Below are 25,615 nucleotides of genomic sequence, written 5' to 3'. Positions count from 1 at the left end.
AATACATTAACAATTTAATTGTGAATACTATTAGCAATAGGTCTACACCATAATACTGTGACATTTTTAGAGACCGTTATCATACCATGGAAATCTCATACCGTTACAGCCCTAGACAAGAAGGGCTTGTCATTCATTCAGTGAGGGGAGATTAGCACCGGGGTACCATTAGCAACTGCCTGGGTACCGTCGCCAAGTGGGATGTGCTTTTTGCGGATTAAAACTGAAAATGGTGTAAAAAAATGAAAGTCTCTTAATAGCTTTCCATTTGTGAGGCATTTGGCGGTTCTAGTGTTAATACACCAGTAATTCCGTTGCGTTTATTCTACCGTGGAGCCCAACCATGGCAAAATCTTTCCTGCCACATCAAGAACAAAATAAATTAATGTTTAGACAACTAATTTATCAGGGTACAGCATCTTAAAAGGTATTTAGCTAATTGTGCTATTCTGCATGCGATTTGAGAAACACAGATCACATTGTCATAGTAATCGGAGCCACCAACACAGTCTATACAGATGAGCTGTCCGAGAAGCACGGATGTACCCGAAGCACGGACGTCCTCACCCGCAGCTCTCATTCTCCCAATGAGAACCGTGCACAAAATAACTTTTGTTCCCCCGGTGGGCAAATTTTTATTTCCCCAGATTGTATGCCTCTATAGAAGGAAGGCGATAGAGGATCGCACGTTGAAGGTAGCAGTTGTTTGTTTGCTTGAGTTCGTTAATTAGCAAACTATTCAGTTCTCACATTGTTTAGATGTAGCTATTAATATTGCTGCCAATATTTTATCAACACATACACTGAACACTTGTTTTTGCCCCCATTTATCATGAGCTGAACTCAAAGATTGAATACTTTATGTACACAAAAGGCCTTTTTCTCTCAAATATTGTTCACAAATTTGTGTTAGTGAGCACTTCTCCTTTGCCGAGATAATCCATCCACCTCACAAGTGTGGCAATTTAAGATGCTGATTAGACAGCATGATTATTGCACAGGTGTGCCTTAGGCTGGCCACATCAAAAGGCCACTCTAAAATGTGCAGTTTCACTGTATTGGGGTGTCCGGGGGGGTCTGAAAACAAGTCAGTATCTGGGGTGACTACCATTTGCCTCACGCAGTCCAACACATCTCCTTCGCATAGAGTTGTTGGTTGTTGATTGAGGCCAGTGGAAAGTGGGTCCACCCCTCTTCAATGGCTGTGCGAAGTTGCTGGATATTGGCAGGACCTGGAACTCGCTGTCGTATACGCTGATCCAGAACATCCCAAAATAATCATGCTCTCCCTCAATGGGTGACATGTCCGGTGAGTATGTTGGCCATGCAAGAACTGGTATGTTTTCACCTTCCAGGAATTGTAACATGGGGCCGTGCATTATCATGCTGCAACATGAGGTGATGGTCGTGGATGAACGGCACAACAATGGGCCTCAGGATCTCGTCACGGTATCTCTGTGCATTCAAAATGGCATCAATAAAATGCACCTGTGTTCGTTGTCCATAACACACGCCTGCCCATACCATAACCCCACCGCCACCATGGGCCACTCGAACCACAATGTTGACATCAGCAAACCGCTCACCCACACGACGCCATACACGCTTGTCTGCCATCTGCCCTGTACAGTGAAAACCGGAATTAATCCATGAAGAAAACACCTCTCCAAAGTGCCAAACGCCATCGAATGTGAGCATTTGCCCATTCAACTCAGTTACGATGATGAACTGCAGTCAGGTCGAGACCCCGATGAGGACGACGAGCATGCAGATGAGCTTCCCTGAGACGGTTTCTGACAGTATGTGCACAAACCGATTGTTGCAGCAGCTGTCCGGGTGGCTGGTCTCAGATGATCTTGGAGGCGAAGATGCTGGATGTGGAAGTCCTGGGCTGGTGTGGTTACACGTGGTCTGCAGTTGTGAGGCCGGTTGGATGTACTGCAAAATTCTCTGAAACGCCTTTGGAGACCGCTTATGGTAGAGAAATTAATATTCAATTCATGGGCAACAGCTCTGGTGGACATTCCTGCAGTCAGCATGCCAATTGCACACTCCCTCAAAACTTGCGACATCTGTGGCACTGTGCTGTATGATGGAACTGCACATTTTAGAGTGGCCTTTTATTGTGGCCAGCCTATGGTATACCAGTGCAATAATCATGCCGTCAAATCAGAATCTTGATATGCCAAACCTGGGAGGTGAATGGATTATCTCGGCAAAGTCGAAGTGCTCACTAACACAGATTTAGACAGATTTGTGAAAAATAATTGAGAGAAATAGGCCTTTTGTGTACATTAAGTCTTCAATCTTTGAATTCAGCTAATGATAAATGGGGGCAAAAAGTGTTGCATTTATCATTTTGTTCAGTGTATATTGAGAAACAAAGACATTAGGCTAAGCAAGCTTTGCTAGTTAACAGTACCATTTTGCCATGTTAGCTAGTTGTTCATCCAACGTTACGTGCAACGTAAACAGATACATTTTCAGTGTGAGTTTCTCTTAAGTTGAGTTTATTTAAATATTAAAATTTGTTGCAGCAAAAGAACTGGGGAGCAGGGACAGTACTGTCAGGTAACTTTAGCTGGTCTGCTGAAAGCCTGAATAAAATTCTACATTTACTTAACCTTTTCACGCAAGAGTTTCAAATATTCCTTAACGGCCCCCCAGCGTGAGTTTTTTTGCACGCGAGTTCAGTACTCACTCAGAGTTCCAGAATTTGAATTGCAAGCTTCTCTCATTGACTCAAATTCAAAGAGCTGCGAAAGCAAACTATCTAGCAAACGTCAGCTAACCGCTAGCTAACAAAGCGTGACCTGTAATTCAGTGCAATGAAAATGAATAAACTATATAAAAAGCATAGAGGCGCCCACAACGGGTAACGTAACTTCTAGAAAGTTTTTACACAATGGTTTTGACCGGTCAGCTCTTCCAGGAAACGTTAAAAAGCTCTATAGTAGTCGCTAATATCGTTCATTTTTGTGTATTATGTTCATTGTTGAAAAATATAAATGCTAGTGTTGGCTGTCTGTTGGTACGTAAGTAACACTTCTTGTCCCGATTTGAATGCTTGCTACCTGGTTAATATCATAGTGTGGTCTTGAAACAATTAAAATCAGGAAATAAAGTTATAAACAATGTTTGAGCTAAATTGTTACATTACTTATACCTAGGCGTTCTAATGGTGCGTTCTAAAAAATACGTTCTAATCACACCAGTGTGATCATACGCTTCAGGGACCACTCTAGCCTGATCACACTGGTGTGATCGTACGCGTCAAAGGGTTAAACCTAAATATCCATAGTAATTAGGATACAATTATTAGTACTCTTTATAAGATTATGCCCTGTGTTTTATAAGAAATTTATGCATTACTTTACTAGGCAGGGAAGAGACTGGGACAGAGGAGAAAGCCAGCAGGGGACATGGAAGAGCAGAGAGTAGACCAGAGTGGAACAGAGACGACAGGGCAGAGTACAAGAAGAAAGAGGAAGAAAAAGATACGGTGCTAATGGAAGAGGAATACAGCACTGCATGAAAAGGCCTGTTTCAGAGTGTCAATAGAAGTAAACATTTTTGTAAGGATAAGTAAAATGCTAGTACAGAGAAGTCACAATATAAAAAGATTTTAACCATTCGTAAGAAGTCCGCTCGTAACATTTCTGGAAACTCCTCAATCTAGCTCTTAACACTTTATTCCTCACTCTAATTTCAACGGTTACACTCAGCAGGCAATCTAAAGTTGAAAAGCAGTATACTTAGTGTTTTACTTTTGGGCAAAAGGTAGTATACAAATAGTTCAGTTACTGAGAATGGACCCAGTTATTTAAATGTGGTGTACTTGTTTATAATATAATTGAAATACAATAATTGCATCAATTTTGCCTGGTTCCTATTCTGGTTACATTTTGACATTGTACTGTTTTGACATTGTCAATTTATTGTCTACGGTACTTTCACAGGCTTTGGCAAGTTGGCTGAAAGAACTCTCGGCTGAAGAGAAGTTTGAGGACCTGATCAAATCAGTTGACGAATGAAGGAGAGCCAACCGCTCTTATGGGGAGAAGAGGCATCGCCAAAACGAAAACTGTTCCACTCAGCAAACAATAGACAAGTATTGTATAGCCTTCATACTTCAAAACATTGCCTAACAAGATTATAGTGAAAGTGGTTTCTTTTTTGCCATTTTAGACCTAATATCAACCGTAAGACATGCCAGTCTATTGCATGCGGTGCACTGTATGAAAATGCCTGTTTCAGAGTGTGTCCATAGAATTAAAGATCTTTGTGATGGTGACAGGTAAAAGGCCAGTACAGAAAAGTTCAGATATAAAATGATTTTAACCAGTCATAAGGAGTCAACCATTGACATTTCTGGAAACCTCTCAAACTTTGCACATGCAAATAAACGCTTGTCATTTGTCTTCATTCTAATTTCAACAGTTTACACTCAGCAGGTAACCTAAAGTTAAAAAGCAGTATAGTTAAAGTGTTGTACTTTTGGACAAAAAGTAGTATGGAAATAGTTCATTGAGTGATAATGGACCCAGTTATTTTAAATTGTTGTATATACTCACCTAAAGGATTATTAGGAACACCATACTAATACTGTGTTTGACCCCCTTTCGCCTTCAGAACTGCCTTAATTCTACGTGGCATTGATTCAACAAGGTGCTGAAAGCATTCTCTAGAAATGTTGGCCCATATTGATAAGATAGTACCTTGCAGTTGATGGAGATTTGTGGGATGCACATCCAGGGCACGAAGCTTCCGTTCCACCACATCCCAAAGATGCTCTATTGGGTTGAGATCTGGTGACTGTGGGGGCCATTTCAGTACAGTGAACTCATTGTCATGTTCAAGAAACCAATTTGAAATGATTGGAGCTTTGTGACATGGTGCATTATCCTGCTGGAAGTAGCCATCAGAGGATGGGTACATGGTGGTCATAAAGGGATGGACATGGTCAGAAACAATGCTCAGAAGGGCCGTGGCATTTAAACGATGCCCAATTGGCACTAAGGGGCCTAAGGTGTGCCAAGAAAACATCCCCCACATCATTACACCACCACCACCAGCCTGCACAGTGATAACAAGGCATGATGGATCCATGTTCTCATTCTGTTTACGCCAAATTCTGACTCTACCATCTGAATGTCTCAACAGAAATCGAGACTCATCAGACCAGGCAACATTCTTCCAGTCTTCGACTGTCCAATTTTGGTGAGCTTGTGCAAATTGTAGCCTCTTTTTCTTATTTGTAGTGGAGATGAGTGGTACCTGATGGGGTCTTCTGCTGTTGTAGCTCATCCACCTCAAGGTTGTGCATGTTGTGGCTTCACAAATGCTTTGCCACATACCTCGGTTGTAACCAGTAGTTATTTCAGTCAAAGTTGCTCTTCTATCAGCTTGAATCAGTCGGCCCATTCTCCTCTGATCTCTAGCATCAACAAGGCATTTTCGCCCACAGGACTGCCGCATACTGGATGTTTTTCCCTTTTTACACCATTCTTTGTAAACCCTAGAAATGGTTGTGCGTGAAAATCCCAGTAACTGAGCAGATTGTGAAATACTCAGACCGGCCCATCTGGCACCAACAACCATGCCACACTCAAAATTGCTTGAATCACCTTTCTTTCCCATTCTGACATTCAGGAGATTGTCTTGACCAGGACCACACCCCTAAATGCATTGAAGCAACTGCCACGTGATTGATTGATTAGATAATTGCATTAATGAGAAATAGAACAGGTGTTCCTAATAATCCTTTAGGTGAGTTTACTTTTATATAATATAATTAAAATCCAATAATTGTATCCATTTTAACACAATGAAATATATTTAGTACATTATATGGTTTGAAAATAAAGTGCAACAAAAGTTGTTCCAAAAATAAAAATAACAGTCATTGAATAAATTCCTTTATAAAAAGGCTGGTTAAGGATTAAGATTCACAAGAAGTCTGATGTTATATTGCAACGTTGCAAGAAACAATGTCAGCTGAACAATGGCAAGATCCTTGTTTGGATATAATAATACAAACAAAAGAACTCCCACACCCAGTCTGCATAATCTGCAATAAGAATTTAATAAGTTTCATTAACAAGATTTCAACAGTTTACACTCAGCAGGCAACCTAAAGTTGGTACCGAAACGTTATTAAATTCTTATTGCTAGTTACGCAGACTGGGTGCGGGAGTTCTTTTGTTTACTTGAATCGACCATTGGTCTTCTCCAACGCACCGGTGGATCTACAGGTGTGCAAATGTTTGGTTTCTCAATGGATATAATAATTTGAAAACCCAATACAGATCCTCTCTATCTTCATTTGATACGACAAACAGCTTTTTACGGGGAAGGAAAATAATATCATAAGTAATTGCAAATGAAACACTGGTCAGTTGGTTATTCTCACTCTTTTCAGTCTCTATTGATTTCCTCTCTGCTTTTGTCTTAGCTTATGTCCACCAACTTCTTTGCACTTTGTGCACTGCTGCATTGGCCAGTTTCTCTGTTGTGGATCATCTGCCTTGCACTTTGACAATATAGCAACTTGACTCAAGTCCGTCATTTGTCCGTTAGAGCAAATTACGTTGAAGGGGTTAAATAAAAGAGCGGAGATGACACTTTTCTGATTATGGCTAAAAACTGGACGGTCTCGGCACAGACTATATGTTTCGATGGCCAATGAATGAAAGTATGAGGGCGTAGTGATGGCAAACTAACCCAAATAACCCAATCTGGCGAAGAAAACCAGGAGTGAAGGCATGACCATTTTCATAGCATGCGGTCTGGGACCTACACAAAACTGCTGGCAAGGATGAAATGATTAGGCCGCATGAAAGGTGAATGTGAATTTACATTACTTAAAAAAATAAAAGAATAGTCTAAATAAATAAATCAATAAGTGTTTGGTGGCTGCGTCAAATAGAACATTCATCATGCAAATGTATTAAACAAGATTAGTCTTAGGTTGTCTGGATTTTGGGCATTGGGGAGGAATAATTTGGCGGGAGTAACACTACAATGAACATTGTACCTAGTTATATAAATTGGTTAACAACTTAGAGTTTTAACTTGATTAATAACTTGTTAATTACCATTTATCTATGGACATTTATTTGTTAAGCATACTGTAGAAGGGGCAATGCAAAAATATTTTCACATTAATTGCTTTACTGGTTTGCTTCAAAATGTACATCATCTGCGACAGATGCCTCCAATAATGAAATTTAAAAGGGAATGTTTTGTCTTTCATATCTCATGTAGAACAGTCGACAACACCGGTGTGCTCGGATTTGTGGTAAATCAGATCAGTCTAAAATGTATTGATGAAGAATGGAGCGAGACTGACTTTCAAGGTAAGAAATAGCCTGACTGCAAACTCTAACACTGAATTAAGGACACCACACTTGACTTAACAGATGCAGCTGCAAGCCGATACTGGACAGAAAGGGCGAAACATTGTTCATGGACAACCTGGACAAAGCAGCAAAGACGGATATCAAACAGCAGACACGCCGCAAGCGACAGGTTTAGAAATGTGTAGAAAGAAAAAACACGTTTTGAGAACGTCTGTTTTATATTTGATTGGAAGTGCTGACTCATTTCTCTTACAAAATAAATAAAATAAGGCCATATCTAAAATGGGTGTATATCCCTTTTTATATGAAGGTAAAACAGCGACAAAAGTGTATTTGCAAAAAAATAAAAATAAATGCACACTTGTAAAAAAGATGTGCAATTACTTTTGTAACCGATTTGTCGGCGGGCCGATATTAGGCATTTTCCAAACATAATGGCTGATAAACGAATATTTAAGACATAAAATAAAACGGACAAAACACCATTCAACCATGATATGCGTGTTGGCGTTGCATAGTTTGTCCACCAGAGGGCACTCTAAAACAAACCCTACAACCAGCTGATCCAGCCAGAGTCGGGCACAGTGAACGACTGAGTCATCGGTGAAGTGTTTTCACGGTAAGTTGGCATCTGTCACGAGACATACAATGTTTGAATAACAATTAAAAGAACATCCCCAACAGTTCTTAACTCAAATAAGCATGCAAAATTCATGACTACAATGTCCAGTTTTGCTGCTGTTACATTTTAGCTGAGAGTGAAACGGAATAAGCTAGTAAGTATGTTGTGTGTTACAGTATAGTTGACTGTCGGTTTAACTCTTGACAATGTAACTGAAGATGTATTTCTTTAGTAGCGTGACAGTTATAGCAATGAGACGTATCATCTCTCCCCGGCCCATTATTTCAAAAAAGTATGTTTTACAATAATTAGCAGTTTTGATGTTATCTATTGCTAAATGATGGCTTATCATAGACTTTAGCTATCCACAAAGCTAGCTAATGCCATGGCTATCAGTGGAAGACCGCTAACATTAATGAGCTTGTAGTTACAGCCCCTGCATTGTAAAAGATAAGTTAGGTGTGTGAGGAGTGAACATTTAGACAGAGAAAAAGTATCAAACATAGCTGGTGCATACAAGTTAGCTTTTCTTTTACACGTATGTGAAATCCAATGACGCAAGTGTACGTTGCTGACTGTCGTTCAGCCGCAGCATTAACAAGTCACATAATGGAAATAATGCATCACAAAGTAGTAGATTTTAGAGGGCAGGCAGCAAATGATGATTGAAAATGGTTTGTTGTAGCTTGATGGATCGAATTAAGGTAAAGGGATATAGGGATAAGCAAGTTGACATTGTAATTATAAGGTAGCTTATAAGGCAATAGGGAATAACTATGACACACAAAGAAAACATTAGGAATGATCTTTGTCTTGTTTAATAATAATACAAATGATTATAATATCATCATCATCGCTTTTTTTTAATTATTACTGTCAATAATAATAGTAGTAGTAATAGTTGTGGCTGTAGCAGCAATAATTTTTTGCATCTCACCTGGCTTGTTTACATTATATTTTGACAGATGGCAAGTGGTGGACGAAGTCAAGTATGGGAGTATTTCACAAAAGCCCCATCAGGTACAGTCACATGCAACAACTGTACAGCCTCTGTGAGCCAGGGATCTGGCATCCCTGATGCACAGATGCACAGCCTCAAGTTTCAACCACATAATTGACACAGCCAACCCTAAAACAAGTGCTAGAGAAAACCACAAAATAGACTCTAAATGATCCAAGAACAGAGGAAATGGACAAACTCCTGATGGAGATGATAGCCACTGACATCCTGCCTTTTGCAGTTGTTGAGGGTGCAGGGTTTAAAAGGGTTATGGCCAAGGCAGAGCCCAGATACCCATTAAAAACAGAGAAATGTTTCCATACAAATAAGATTTATACAGGAGTCGCAAAATAAGTAAAATAAAGAAATTGCTGTCAGCTGAAAATGCAGGAAACAGCCTCTTTTACCAATGACTGTAGGTCAGGTTCAAATGAAGCACTCATGAGCTTGACTACTCATTTCATTGATAAGAATTGGAAGGTCCAACTTGTCGTGAATGTTAAATCCTTGTCATACTCCCACACAGGACAGTACATTGGAGGGACATTTCTGCCCATGCTTGAGGAATGGGAAATTGATGAGGAGCGGGTCATGCTTGTGCTCAGGGACAGCGGGGAAAATATGGTGAAAGGCCAGACCTGAGCTGTAGTGCTCACAAACCTGGTTATAAATGATGGCCTTAGTTAGTTCCCAGAGAGTGGTGGTGGACATTCTGGCTAAGCTTAAGAAAATTGCTACACACTTCAACCACTCTGTTACAGCACTGCAACGCCTGTCTAAAATTCAGGAGGAGCTAGGTGTCCCACAGCATTCCATCATACAGGCAGTACAGACGAGGTGGGACTCTTACACTACACATGTTGGTGAGGATGATCGAACAAAAAAGAGCCATCACTGCATATGCTAGCGACCATGGACATTTCTCATGTCTGTCAGCAGAGGAATGGTCCACTGTGTCGAACCTGGCAGAGACCCTTGGACCAATGGAGTAGGTGACACTGGAATTCAGTAGAGCAGACATGCTGCATTTTACCACGAACAGCAGTGTAACGCCGTTTACTTGAGTCAGAGAAACCAACCACCAGGGGTACTCAAACCATGAGAAAAACCATACTGGATAGCTTGCAAAATAGGTTTGCAAAAGTTAAGGACTCTAAAGAGGTGGTGCTTGCATGTGTCCTTGACCCACGATACAAAGAGCGTCCTTCGGTACCAGAAATTCGGACAAAAGTGAAAACCTGGCTAAAAGAGGCTATGGAGACCAGTCCACCAGATTCTGCCACTGAAACGCCATGTGAGGAGAGCGATCCCAAAAGGCAGAGAACAGAGGACCAAGTACCCAGTCTCTTAGACTCCGCTTTACGACACTGTGCCCCTTCAATCCACCAACGAGGCAGTGGAACCAGAGGGGATCATCGAAGAGCTAGAACGGTACTTCAGAGAGCCTGTCACTGACATAAAGAGTGGAAATCCATATGATTGGTAGAAACACAACACCAACAGTTTCACCAGACTGTAAGCTTTGGCAAGGCAGTACCTCTCCTGTCCACCCTCCTCTGTGGCGAGTGAGTGTTCAGCACCATAGGGAATATTTATGAGGATAGGTGAAGCTCTTTGAAAGGAGAGAATGCAGAGAAACTTTGCATCTTGTACTAAAACCTGCCTCCACTGGACTGGAGCTATTGAGGACAGACTGATTCAGTACACTACCTCATAAACAGTATATAGTTTATAGTTTGCTGTTGTTGTTATTGATCAGAACATATAGAACTTAACAGAATATTTTTTCCCCAGTCTTTTTCAAAGTTATTTTTATGAAGCTTACGAAGTCTATTAATACTGGTAACCTTGATTTTTGTTGTTGTTGTTGATGTTGTGTTTTTGTTCAAAATACTTTAAGTTTCACATCTTAAGTCTGTATTTTCATACAGTTTATTTATCAGAACTTTAATATATTTTGATGTTCCTCTTTTCTGTTGTGACAATAAAACTAGTTTATTTTTAAACTGCATTATAATAATTTTAGTGAGGACTCCTATAACTACAAAATAACTAATGTTAGGGAAATCTGTTTTGTTACGCGTTTCAGGACTTCTATAAAATATATATCGGCCAATATTTTGGAATATCGGATTTTTAAATCACCAAATATTTGTATCGATATCAACCTTAAAAATCCTTTATCGGTTGGGCTCTAGTGCATAGTATAACTACTTTGATATTTAGAATCTTGCTACTCATTAATAACATACCAACATAAAATAAAGACAGTTTTGTTACTAAAATTTGTCTAGAACTGTGACAAAATGATTTGTATTTGTAAATCACAGTCTGCGTTTCACAGCATTTACAAGCGGAAATGCCCATGAGGACTCTGATCGGCATAGCATATCTTTTTCTGACCAATGAACTGAGTGCATGGTGAGTCCATCATATTTTTGAACCAATCAGAGTAGATTCTGGAGCACGGGTTCTGGAAGTGTTTTAACTCAGTGATGTACTGCAGAGGAGGAAAAACAGGTTTCAGCATGGTCAGCTTCCCCTACCCGCTCGTACCTCAGTTGTTGATACTACACCAACACTTTTATCTAGTTATTTCAACACAAAAAAGCAAAAAACTATTTTAATTGAAAAAAATAAACGTTATAGGAATAATAACATCCTAAATTACTGCGATAGAAAAATAGTAATTAGCTAGGAATAGTCAGTGTGCATATAATTGTTCATGCTCAAACTGTACCCTATTCTTTGGAGCAGAAATTCCTATAAAGTAACATTTTTGATGAAAGCCCTAGCAGGTAAAACAAATGTGTAGAACAAATGCAAGCACTAAGTGATAAACAAAATGTTATGATGTGAACCATATTCAACTGTTATGTATACGCCCAAACTAGTCTAATACAAATTATGAATCGTGCAAAGTGAATTTCTATTATTCACGCGGTGAATACATACCCATGTCAAAGGCAAAACGTTAAGTAGCCATGTAAATTCATTGCTAGTTACTAGATTTACATTTTAGTAATTTAGCTAGTACACTCCAGTAAAACTTGGTGCATTGATCTAGCTAGGTGGATAAATCACCTAAAAGGTTTGTTATCCCATCAAAAACAGAGGTACGAGAAGCCGACCGTGCTTGAAACTCTGGCACTGCGTGTTCCAGAATCTACTGGATTGGTTTGGTTAAAAAGAGAAAGTGTGTTGCGTTCACGGTGCATTCAGTTCTTTGGTCAGAAAAAGCTATGGCCTGACAAAGCTTTTTGGATATGCCCATGAGGAGCTGTGTCCTCATGGGTATATCCACTTGTAAACACTGAAACGTACTACCGCAGACTGATTTACAAATAAAGATAATTTTATCACAGTTCTAGTTTCCACAAAAGCGTTTTTCCACAAAAAGTCTCTCTTGTACATTACAGTGGTGGGATGGAAAATAGTGTGGTTGGATGTATCACTCTCCAAAGATAATGAGCACAAGCAAATTAACAATAACATCAAAATAGGATTTTTTTTTTATTAGATAATGTTCTCTACATTAACTTAAGCTCTAACCATTTCTCTGGGTGCTCCACCATATAATATTCTTTAACTTATGTGAAGTATTATTGAAATAGAAATGTTTCCTCATAATTTCCCCAACATTGTTTTTACCTTTGAAAATGTAGCCTACACAATACAAACTAAAACTATAGACACTCTGCAGATGTTTTTTTTTTAAGTCACACATCACGTCACATCACATCTTCTTCCGCTTATCCGGGGCCGGGTCGCGGGGGCAGCAGTCTAAGCAGGGATGCCCAGACTTCCCTCTCCCCAGACACTTCCTCTAGCTCTTCCGGGGGGACACCGAGGCATTCCCAGGCCAGCCGGGAGACATAGTCCCTCCAGCGTGTCCTAGGTCTTCCCCGGGGTCTCCTCCCGGTGGGACGGGACCGGAACACCTTCCCAGGAAGGCGTTCCGGAGGCATCCGAAAAAGATGCCCAAGCCACCTCAGCTGACCCCTCTCAATGTGGAGGAGCAGCGGCTCTACTCTGAGCTCCTCCCGGGTGACCGAGCTTCTCACCCTATCTCTAAGGGATCGCCCGGCCACCCTGCGGAGAAAGCTCATTTCGGCCGCCTGTATCCGGGATCTTGTCCTTTCGGTCATGACCCAAAGCTCATGACCATAGGTGAGAGTAGGAACGTAGATTGACTGGTAAATCGAGAGCTTCGCCTTGCGGCTCAGCTCTTTCTTCACCACGACAGACCGATACATTGACTGCATTACTGCAGAAGCTGCACCGATCCGTCTGTCCATCTCCCGTTCCATCCTTCCCTCACTCGTGAACAAGACCCCTAGATACTTAAACTCCTCCACTTGAGGCAGGCACTCTTCACCAACCTGAAGTGGGCAAGCCACCCTTTTCCGACTGAGGACATTGGCCTCGGATTTGGAGGTACTGATTTTCATCCCCACCGCTTCACACTCGGCTGCAAACCGTCCCAGCGCATGCTGAAGGTCCTGGTTAGAAGGGGCCAACACGATAACATCATCTGCAAAGAGCAGAGACGAAATTGTGTGGTCCCCAAACCTGACACCCTCCGGCCCCTGGCTGCGCCTAGAAATTCTGTCCATAAAAATTATGAACAGAACCGGTGACAAAGGGCCCTGCCGGAGTCCAACATGCACTGGGAACAAGTCTGACCTCCTGCCGGCAATGCGGACCAAGCTCCTGCTTCGGTTGTACAGGGACCTGACAGCCCTTAGCAAAGGACCCAGGACCCCATATTCCCCAAGCACCCTCCACAAGATGCCGCGAGGGACACAGTCGAATGCCTTCTCCAAATCCACAAAACACATGTGGATTGGTTGGGCAAACTCCCATGAACCCTCCAACACCCCGTAGAGGGTATAGAGCTGGTCCAGTGTTCCACGGCCCGGACGAAAACCACACTGTTCCTCCTGAATCCGAGGTTCTACTATCGGCCGTATTCTCCTCTCCAGAACCCTGGCATAGACTTTCCCGGGGAGGCTGAGAAGTGTGATCCCCCTATAGTTGGAACACACCCTCCGGTCCCCCTTCTTAAAAAGAGGGACCACCACCCCGGTCTGCCATCCCAGAGGCACCATCCCCGACCGCCACGCAATGTTTTTTTTTAAGGCAACATGAAAATCAGATGTCTTATTGTTGCAGCCAAATGTAACTTGTGACTTGAAAACAATGACTTGGTCCCACCTCTGGTTGTAACAATGGTGAGGTGTGTGTTGCAATATGTCCCAGCGTCTAGGGTTGGGGATTCCTCTAAAAGTGGGGAAGCGTAGAAAAATGCCCTATACTGGAGCTGTTGTCATTCAGGATTCTAACTGTTCTTGACTGTTGATAGTTCCTTTGCGGTTGCTTTTTGTGAAAAGTTGCAACATAAACCGGCTTTGGAGTGTTGAGTAATTAAAGAATGTAGTTCTCGCGACTGGCCTGGAATTAGCAACATTCGTAAGAGGTGTAAGGATAACTTGGACTACGAAATAGGGGTATTTGGCGCAGTACAAGAGAGAGGAAGAAAGTAAAGAAGAGATGGAGAGGAGGGAATAAGAAGAAAGGTGAGAAGTAGAATTAAGTGTGACCCCTCGGTCAACAACATTACCCCCACAGCAAGAACATTTTCCAGATACACACTGTAATACACTGTAATATACAGTGACATAAAACCTTGCTCCTTCTGGCCAATGATGTGTAAAACAAATCTCACTGCCCTAGAAATCCCTCAGACAAAAAATAAATACATTTTAAAATTTAATTCGACCTTCTTAGGGAGTTTTTCCTAGCCACTGAAATTCAACTCTACTGTAGTTTGCTCCTTGGGGTTTAAGGCCGGGTGTCTCTGTAAAGCACTATGCTGTTGTAAAAAGGGCTTTATAAATACATTTGATTGATTGACATGATACACACCACCTAAGGTCCATCCAGGGCAAAGTGCACTTTTAACTAATACATGCAAAAAACATTAAAGGAAATTAGACTGACCTTGCTGACTACAGTAGTTGCACAACCGAACAGTTACTGGTGTCATGGATGCAGTTACCTATAAAGGGAAAATGACACGTCATGGCCTTTTAGACAGGTGTTAAATTTGAAACATGGAAAATCTTAAATGCTTACCATAGAGTTGTTTAAAATTACAGCAGTTTCCTTTTGGCTGGCCTCAGCTTCAATAAAGAAAATAATCACTCTTTACATGAGAAAGTACATAACATTCGAAACTGACATCAACACGGTCATTAAGAAATCCTCTAGAATTGTACTGGAATAAATACCATCAGCATAGGAGCTCGCTAGAGGGCGAACTGGCGTTGGGTAAGGGGCACTTGGGGTTGCAGTGGCACCTGCAGGGCTGGTTGATGGCCTCCTTAAAGGCATGTTCGGTCGCACCACATTCTTAAAGGACCCACGGTTCATGATTATGCTGTTAAACTAAAATTAGAGCAAATTAAAACTGTAAGCTAACAAAGTTATTTAAGGTTAAAACTGACAACGTCGACTTCGTGACAATGACTTAAATATGGGGATTGCTAGCCAAGTGTTGAATTTAAAGTATCTTGTGCTTCTCCAGCCATGGAAATCAACAACCCCACCTTCAGTAGAACAGAACATTTAGAACAAACAAGCATCCGACATGTATTGCTACAAAAAAGAATAATGAGGTCTACTCTGGCATTTTGCAACGTTCGAAAACGTGTTCGTGCCTATTGAACAAGGCCATGCGTTATCAATATCCTGACGCAGAGGTTTATTCAAAATACATCTTGCAACTCTAGCTTGCAAATGGGTTTTAATATACAAACGAGGTTAGCAAGCCGTGTTCTTAAATTTGGAACTTTGGTCGCAGCTAAGTGGCGAGCAATCACACCTAGCTAGCTGATAGCCAATGTGTCCACCTAGCATCTAAGGTCGAGGTCATTAGCTTTACTGACAACTACTACTAGTTAAGAGGAACATGCCAGCTGCTTATTTAGATGTCATCTATGAATTTGTAATTCACTTCTTACTCGATTAAAAACAAATTATTCATGACAAATTCCACTTTACCCCTTCAGCTGTTTCACACGTGGTTTTGAAATGTATGAAAAGGGGTTTGAAAGCCGCGCATGCGTAGAGTTATTCTTTCGCGGCCAGCAGTCATAATTTTGCTCGAGCCATGTAGCGGTTTTTATTTTTTAACCCTTATGCAACCCTCGGGCATTTTTGTAAATTTTTAAATTTTATATTTGGTGATCATTTTGTCTGTGTTGCAGATAGGGGCATGATTTTTTGGCACAACTCTTATTTTTTGTTACATTTTTGAAATCCAATGTCTTTAAATCTATCATGTCCTTCATACTCTGTTTATTAATTTTTGTACCCACTTGACACCTTCGTGGATAAAAATGTCCCATTGACTTCCATTAAAACCTTTTTTTTTTATCTCACTGCCATTAGAGAATAAAACCATGCATTCTGTAATGTAAGCATTTCATTTTGAAGAAAAGTTGTGATATTTGAATTTTTTTACTGTATTCCACCACACACACGCGCTCACACACACACGCGCTCACACACACACAGGCGCGCACGCACACACATACACACAAGTGTGCACACCAAAACTTTTGGGGCACCTTGGTTGTCACATGGCTAAAAAAAAAAAAAAAAAAATACAAGAATTTCATCCATTGGCCTACAATGGGAAAATGGTTGAATCTGGTAGAAGAGTTTTTGTGTGCACGCGCACCCGTGTGTGTGATGGAATACAGTCAAAATTTCAAATATCACTACTTTTCTTCAAAATGAAATGCTTACATTACAGAATGCATGGTTTTATACTGTAATGGCAGTGAGATAAAAAAAAGTGTTTTTAATGGAAGTCAATGGAACCTTTTTGTCAACGAAGGTGTCCAGAGGGAGTATCTGGCACTACTTAAAATATACTAATGCAATCAATTGTGTTGCTAATCTTTGACATATCCAAGACTCTAATCATCACCAAAGCCCCATGCCTCTACTATTTATTATATGGAAAATATTATTTTTGCAATTATTTTTTGTAATAAATAATGAGGTAATTCAAACAATCAAGCTGGCATTTAAAGGGTTAAAATCCTGAAAATTATTGAATGTTTGGTTGTTTTGAGCAGGTTTCAAGTTGTTTAAGAGATTTAAGAAGAAAATATGAATGTATAAATATTTTGTCAGTTTAGTGTACGTGTAAATTTTTGTCCACGAAGGTGTCCAAAGGGTAATACATTTGAGGGGTGCACAAGGGTTAAGTAGTGCGATGTTTCACTACCATATCCATATAGGACTGCACAAATTTACATTTTAGTACTTTAGCAGAAGCTTACCTCAGGACAACAAGGCGAGTATTTGAAGAAAATTTGGCAAATGTACATTGTCCGATATTTGTCTCCTAATTAATTTCCTTAATTTTTAAGCTAAAACAGCGAGTATGTTCAGATAAGGTGACCGATTATTTAGTGAAGATTATCCATCTGAATCAAAAGGAATGCTCTAACTTTCCTGGTGTCCTGTTTGACCTTAGGAGGACATGAGCCCTTGGACCACACTTCTGTACTACCTGGTCTGAATGACTCAGCGGTCTCTGTCTAAAGTGCTCCAAGTTGTGTTGGAGATCAAATTGCAGCTTATTTTAAAGATACAAATTATTATTGCTGTCACTGTCCACACCCCACATGGTCATCCCTGTCCGAATCCACATGGTTATGTGCCGATTTGTATTCTGTAGAGGTCGACTGATAGTGGATTTTTAAAGGCTGATAATCACTATAGATTGGAGCATGAAAAAGCAGATAACCGATTAATCGGCCAATACCACCCCCCCCTACTCCATGAACAAAAATTGACAGTCGGAAATGAACAATTTAAATTGTTCAAAAACAGGATAATTGTTGAACTGAACAGAATAATTGTTGAACTGAACATCTAAGTCAAAGTAATAAATACCTAAATAAACCTGAAACTGACTGATTCTAGTACGTAAAATATCTATATGTTGGAACTACAGTGGATATAAAAAAGGTTCTTGTGAAAAGATAAATCATGTCTGAACTTTTTCCACCTTTAATGTGACCTATAACATGAACAATTCAATTGTTCAGGTTTGGGCTTCGGCTGGGCCATTCCAAAATGTTAATTTTCTTCTGGTGAAGCCATGCTTTTGTGGATTTGGATGTGTGCTCTGGGTCGTTGTCGTGCTTTCTAATTTTCATCTTCAGCTTTCTAACGGATGCCTGAACGTTTTGTGGCAAAATTGCCGGGTATTTGGAACTGTTCATAATTCCCTCTACCCTGACTAAGGCCCCAGTTCCAGCTGAAGAAAAACAGCCCCAAAACATGAAGCTGCCACCACCATGCTTCACTGTGGGTATGGTGTTCTTTGGGTGATGTGCAGTGTTTTTGCGACAAACATCCCTTTTGGAACTATGGCCAAAATATTCAACCTTGGTTTCATCAGACCATAACACATTTTCCCACGTGCTTTTGGGGGACTTGTTTGTTTTTGCAAACTTCGGCCAGGCTTGGATGTTATTCATTGTAAGAAAAGGCTTATGTTTTGCCACCCTACCCCATAGCCCATTTATAAGAAGAATACAAGAGATTGTTTTCACATGTAGCACACAGCCAGTACTTGCCACAATTCCTGCAGTTCCTTTAACGTTGCTTTAGGCCTCTTGGAAGCCTCCCTGACCAGTTCTCTTAATCTTTTCATCATATTTGGTGGGACGTCCAGTTCCTGGTAATGTCTCTGTTGTGCCATATTTTCCCCACTTGATGATGACCTTCTTCACTGTGTTCCATGGTATATCTAATGCTTTGGAAATTCATATGTGCCGTTCTCCTGACTGATATCGTTCAACAGTGAGAGCCCTTTGATGCTTTGGAAGCTCTCTGCGGACCACAGCTTTTGCTCAAAGATGCAACTAAGAAACTACTACAACAGCTGAACTTTATTTGTGATTAATCAGTCATTTTAAATGATGGCAGGTGTGAAATGAGTTCTATTTAACATGAGTTTGAATGTGATTGGTTAATTCTAAACACAGCCACATCCCCAGTTATAAGAGTGTGTGCACACTTATGCAACCAGGTTATTGTAAGGTTTGTATTATTCCACAAAGATTTCAGTTGCTTTTTCAATTGAATTGTTCACATTATAGGTCACATTAGAAGTGGAAAAAGACATGATCTTTGTCTCACTCTTTTACATCACAAAAACCTGGTGTTTTCACAGGGGTGTGTAGACTTTATCTCCACTGTATATGTGTATATATGTATTTTTATTTTAGCTATTTTATCCCCTCAAAGTCACTAATTTCAGTTGAAAAACCTGACATTATAAATTGAGGAAACAGATTGTTTGCACACTCTCCAGAAAGAATCACCCCCCTTTAAAATAATCACATTTTGTTGCTTAAAATTTTTTATTCCGCTGTATTTACAACTTTTAACATCCAAGTGAAAGATACACTCACCTAAAGGATTATTAGGAACACCATACTAATACAGTGTTTGACCCCCTTTCGCCTTCAGAACTGCCTTAATTCTACGTGGCATTGATTCAACAAGGTGCTGAAAGCATTCTTTAGAAATGTTGGCCCATATTGATAGGATAGCATCTTGCAGTTGATGGAGATTTGTGGGATGCACATCCAGGGCACGAAGCTCCCGTTCCACCACATCCCAAAGATGCTCTATTGGGTTGAGATCTGGTGACTGTGGGGGCCATTTCAGTACAGTGAACTCATTGTCATGTTCAAGAAAACAATTTGAAATGTTTCAAGCTTTGTGACATGGTGCATTATCCTGCTGGAAGTAGCCATCAGAGGATGGGTACATGGTGGTCATAAAGGGATGGACATGGTCAGAAACAATGCTCAGGTAGGCCGTGGCATTTAAACGATGCCCAATTGGCACTAAGGGGCCTAAAGTGTGTCAAGAAAACATCCCCCACACCATTACACCACCACCACCAGCCTGCACAGTGGTAACACTGCATGATGGATCCATGTTCCCATTCTGTTTATGCCAAATTCTGACTCTACCATATGAATGTCTCAACAGAAATCGAGACTCATCAGACCAGGCAACATTGTTCCAATCTTCAAATGTCCAATTTTGGTGAGCTCGTGCAAATTGTAGCCTCTTTTTCCTATTTGTAGTGAAGATGAGTGGTACCCGATGGGGTCTTCTGCTGTTGTAGCCCATCCGCCTCAAGGTTGTGCGTGTTGTGGCTTCACAAATGCTTTGCTGCATACCTCGGTTGTATTTCAGTCAAAGTTGCTCTTCTATCAGCTTGAATCAGTCGGCCCATTCTCCTCTGACCTCTAGCATCAACAAGGCATTTTCGCCCACAGGACTGCCGCATACTGGATGTTTTTCCCTTTTCACACCATTCTTTATAAACCCTAGAAATGGTTGTGCGTGAAAATCCCAGTAACTGAGCAGATTGTGAAATACTCAGAGCGGCCCGTCTGGCACCAACAACCATGCCACGCTCAAAATTGCTTAAATACCTTTCTTTCCCATTCTGACATTCAGTTTGGAGTTCAGGAGATTGTCTTGACCAGGACCACACCCCTAAATGCATTGAAGCAACTGCCATGTGATTGGTTGATTGGATAATTGCATTAATGGGAAATTGAACAGGTGTTCCTAATAATCCTTTAGGTGAGTGTATAATACCAACAAATTAAAAAAGAATCACCCCCGGGATCTCCGGGATAAAGTTGTGGACAGGCACAAGTCAGGAGATGGATACAAAAATAATTCTAAGGCTTTATCAGTGCCTGGAAGCACAGTGAAGTCTATTATTAAGAAGTGGTAGGTATTTGATACAACAGAGAACCTCCCTGGGTCAGGACGTCGCTCCAAACTGGATGAAAGAGCCAGGACGAAACTGGCCAGAGGGGCTACCAAGAGGCCTACAGCAACTCTAAAGCAGTTGCAGGAATTCATGACAAAGAGTGGTCATTGTTGGCATGTGACAACAATATCACAAATTCTCCACAAATGTATGGGATTGTATGGGAGGGTTACAAGAAAAAAGCCACTTCTCAAGAAAAGCCACATGCAGTCACGACTGAGCTTTGCCAAAACGCACCTTGAAGATTCTAAGGCCACGTGGAAAAAGGTGTTATGGTCAGATGAGACTAAAATTGAATTATTTGGCCTCAACGCCAAACGATATGTCTGGCGAAAATCCAATACAGCTCACCATCCAAATAACACCATTCCTACAGTAAAGCATGGAGGTGGTAATATCATGTTATGGGGTGGTTTCTCTGCAGCAGGGACTGGAGTACTTGTCAGGATAGAAGGAAAAATGGATGGGGCAAAATACTGTCTAATTCTTAAGGAAAGTTTCACTTTTTGAAAGGAATTACTGAAATAAATCAACTTTTTGATGATATTCTAATTTTATGACCAGCACCTGTATATTGATAATTATTGCATCAATGTCAAACATTGTTGTGCCCTGAAATGAAATAGCTTAGGCAGTGTAAAGTTAGTCTTTGGTCTAGCTAGCAATTGCTCAATTCTTGAGACTTTTCCAAGTACTAGTACTAAGATACAAGGTAGGTCTCAATCACTCCCAATACTGGCGAACCAGCTTATATACTAAACAGTACGTACTTCATCATCCGCGAAGTACGTACTGTAATTGTAGTACATAGTATGCGATTTGGGATTCAGCTATAGCCTAGGCCTATGTCAATTAACCTTAGGCATTTGAAGGCAGTGAAAGTGGTAAGACATGCTTTTCTTAACTTTTTCCATTGATATGTTCTTTGGAACTAAATGAAACATCAATTCATGCTTGGTCACAATGACAGAAAAAAGTCTGAACTTATGTTTTTGAAAAAAGACAAGACAAAAGTTGTGTGAAAATACACGGAACAGTCTTTTGGGGTTCTGTTTCCGCCTGTTGGACATTCTTTGAAACACAACTAAATTAAGCTTGACAGCCTGCGAGGGAGCAGGCTTGTTAAAATTTATTAGTTACCTTGGTTACTGAGCAGACACTCCAATAAGCCACATTAATGGAACGGAACTCTCACTTAAATTAACCATTATCTGCCTTGATGGAATACCCCCCAGGTATCTGTAAAAGCACAACTCACAACTGCTTATGATTTATTGATTATGTAGGGTGGTTTTACTTCCAAATTCCCTGGGAATCTTGTTAGGAGGATACATGGCAACATGGACTCAAGAGTACCAGGAGATTTTAGGCCAAAACCTATCTGCCTCTGCCTGAAGGCTAAAACTGTGTCATCATTGAATCTTCCAGCAGGACAACGATCCAACCTTACCTTCAAATACAAATGAAAGTGATTCACTGACCATATGGATCAAGCTTTTGCAATGGCCATCACAGTCTCTAAACTAAATATGAAAAACAAATGTACTGTCACAGCGAAAACACAAAATTGGGGAACCCCCACTGATTGTGGTATATGCCGTATAATTTTTTATATGAATGTCAGTTGCAGGTTTTAAAGTTTACCTTTTCTAACATCTGAATAGACGGCATGTGGGCTTACTTATTAAGCCATTTTGTTTAAGCTAGACTTTGCTAACATTGTTTTTTCTAACTGTTGTTTTGTGAGATTAACTTGATGAAAAATGTGTTTTTCCAATGGTGAGTTGGTTGGTATTGACAAACCAAGTTTTTAACAACCCTCCAGCTTTGTGTACATATCAAGCTTGGCAGCATATTGGCATTCAAGTAGACTAAAACTGATAGACAGAGGTGTTGATGAAACGGTCACCACTGCTTGGCAAAATGAGCCTACACTAAGACACATACACCAACATCACCCCAGTATCAATATACCCAGAGCAATAAGTAAACATAATACAACAACATTGTGACCATTCAAACAGTCCTTGGCATCAGTCTAATCAGTCTAAAGGAATGACAAACACTGTGTGTGTGTTTTAGGACTTACTAAACTCATGGGGACCAAATGTCCAGAAAGAAATTGACCTTTTTGCGGTACCCGTGAGGCAAAAGTCAATTTCCGGGTTTAGGGTCAAACGTACAATTTATTTTATAGTTAGAATTGGGGTTTCCTTAAGGTCCAGGCATTGATGGTTAAGTTTAGGGTTAAGGTTGGGCATTAAATCTATTACTTTATTAAATGTTACTTTATTGAGGTTAAGGTTAGGGTTACATTAGGGTTAGGTTAAGGTTAGGGTAAGGTTTAGGGTTAAGATTAGAGCAAGGGAGCATGCAATTTCTATTTTCTGGTCCCCATGAGGGTAGCTGTAAAAACTTGTGTGTGTGTGTGTGTGTGTGTATTTATATATATACACGGATATGCACCTGTACTCTTTGGTTGTGAATAGAGCTTTTTCAACTAGTTCTAGGGTACACTCAAGCAATGTCATGAATGTCCCTCTACTAACCTGGTACATTTTGTAAAGCTTTTTCAAATGTAACTGTCAAAGCTATTATAGACAATTTATTTTGTTTACGACATCAAGTCAAAATGACCAAGTCATTAGACATTACACAATTCCTACTCGTGCAGAATTTGGGAGCCACAATGTTATAGGATCAAGCCCCTAACCACTTGAAGGAAAAAGCATTCACCAATCATAATTGATGACATTTCGAGTCAGGTATCAAAATCCTACAGTTGGAAGTTGACTACTTTAAGTTGACGGATGCAATTCTGTGCACTCAAAATTCTAAAATAGAAACTATTTAAGGTTGCATTCATACTCTGACAGAAACTTTCCATTTTCCTCTTGTGGAAGTCCTGTGTCATACAATACTTAATCATTCATGTCATTCATTAGCTAAATCTCACAAAACTTATTTTCATTCAGTTGCCATATTTGTTGATGTGTCACTATGAGAATAGAATTATCTTACCCTGGTTACTTAGGGAGGTGTTTTCACCAATTAGGAACATTCATTAGTTCTCAGATGTTGAGCCATATTCTCATGTGCATATCCTAAGGGAAATTGGCGACAACAAAAAAAGGTTACATGACATAAGCTTAAGCTAAGCATACATTACACAATTGTTAACTTATTTGTTCAAAGTTATGAGATTAAGCACCTATAAGAAGAACCAGCCATTGACTATGCTTAAGCTTGTAGGGATCTGACCTGCCACAAGGTGACACTACAGCAAGACAAGGAACTTGTCTAAAACCTTTATTTAAAAACAGCTGAGACTAAGGTGTAGCAGGAACAGGGCACTCTATATTGTAAAAAACAGCTGAGACTAAGGTGTAGCAGGAACAGGGCACTCTATATTGTAAATGTATAGGGTAGTCTCTACAACCCTGAGCTATCGGGTAGTGGCCAGATGAAAGTAATTTCTCCCAAAAAAGAATATTCAAGCCGTATACATTTTGCAAAAGGACACATTCAATCTCTTATTTTGGTCCATGGGGAAATGTTGTGGGTTGCTAATCGGTTGGGACAGGTGCTCGGTTAAGGTAGAAGGGACAATGTACAGGTCCAAACATTAATATATTTTAGCATGACTCCGGTGTGCCCTCTGTCACTAATCTGAGGCTAAAAAGGAAATCTTTCAACAACTATCACAAGCACACAGCCAAATAAACCAAGGAATGGTTTGCAAAGAGGAAGATGGTCCTGGAATTGCCCAGAGCCCAGACCTCAATCCTACAGAACATATGTTGACTGACCTAGAGGACTGTACACACAAGATCCCCTTGCACGTTGACCAAGCTTGAACACTTCTGCAAAAGATTAATGGGATTACATTTACATCGCTATTAATTGTAAGGTTGCTAGAGACTTATCCAAACAGACCTACCGCTCTAACCCAAGCGAAGGTGCTTCCATTCATTATTGTTTGAGGAATAATGTAAGGCATTGACGGTTTTAGATTTTTATTTTTCAGTGAAATGGGGTCAGCCAATGAGGTTGAAAGTCTCACCCACTTAAGGTATCAAACGTTCAGTGTTCCTTCACCACTTTAGCTCGTTCACATCACGGGCCAAAGACCGGTGCACCACCGCTCCGCTTAATAGAACTCCCTTACTGTCATCTCAGCCGCGTCTTGTTGGGCTAGTTAACCAGCTGAGCTGAATCAGCTGTCAAGGGAAGTGTGGACTTTCCGGTTGCTAGCAGCTAACATCTGAACTTTACAGAATGGATTCATCAACTAAGGTAGGTATTACAAATGCAATACATTCGTGTACCTAGTTGAATTTGTTGTCTATTATAAAAACTCTGGTTATCTTAGTAAACGATTGTGGTAGCTAACTAGTTTGCTAACGTTAGCTACTGAGCTAATATTGGATTGCCAAATACAGTACAATAACTATTTACCTGTGTTATGCCAGAACCAACCCAATTTGTCATTTTTACTAATAACGTCAAGCAAATTACTATAACGCCTACGTTTTTGAATGGATTATTTTCTCAGACATTTACCTACGACTCCTGCGCAAGCCGTAACGTAGCCTGAGATACTGACTGTCGCTAGCTAAGTTGGCTACTTAAGTCAAACCTGCCGTCTACCCTTGCTTTACTTGCTACTCGCGGCCTTCAGTGGCAGAAAAGCTACAGAATAGAATTATTAAGAATCAGGATACAATAGGCTGTGT

The 25,615-nt window shown here is 40.4% G+C and overlaps 2 protein-coding genes across 9 annotated transcripts in view; one reads left to right on the top strand and one right to left on the bottom strand.

The window, feature by feature from the left end:
• The window catches only part of tdrd1 (tudor domain containing 1), a 148,560-nt gene that overhangs the window by 122,524 nt on the left and 421 nt on the right, over positions 1-25,615 (bottom strand). For 3 of the 7 annotated variants that reach the window (XM_013131971.3, XM_013131970.3, XM_020046684.2), the window contains exons 2-5: positions 23,901-23,983; positions 15,277-15,433; positions 15,122-15,168; positions 14,987-15,044 (exon numbers count right to left, since the gene is read on the bottom strand). In XM_013131971.3, coding sequence (XP_012987425.2) covers positions 14,987-15,044; positions 15,122-15,168; positions 15,277-15,418 — 247 coding nt within the window. In that variant the 5' untranslated portion in view covers positions 15,419-15,433; positions 23,901-23,983. Of the gene's footprint in view, positions 1-14,986; positions 15,045-15,121; positions 15,169-15,276; positions 15,434-16,048; positions 16,112-23,900; positions 23,984-24,688; positions 24,743-25,615 lie in introns of those variants that run through there. The other 4 variants (XM_013131973.3, XM_013131972.3, XM_020046683.2 and 1 more) reach the window with 3 other exon arrangements.
• The window catches only part of ccdc186 (coiled-coil domain-containing protein 186), a 79,776-nt gene continuing 79,158 nt past the window's right edge, over positions 24,998-25,615 (top strand). Inside the window, exon 1 of one of the 2 annotated variants that reach the window (XM_010905298.5) lies at positions 24,998-25,175. The gene's annotated coding sequence lies outside the window, so the exon portion shown is untranslated. The remainder of the gene's footprint in view (positions 25,176-25,615) is intronic. The other variant, XM_010905299.4, reaches the window with a different exon arrangement.

The sequence above is a fragment of the Esox lucius genome, chromosome 5 (assembly GCF_011004845.1).
Source record: "Esox lucius isolate fEsoLuc1 chromosome 5, fEsoLuc1.pri, whole genome shotgun sequence".
Taxonomy (NCBI): domain Eukaryota; kingdom Metazoa; phylum Chordata; class Actinopteri; order Esociformes; family Esocidae; genus Esox; species Esox lucius.
This window is presented reverse-complemented; position numbering and strand designations above follow the sequence as displayed.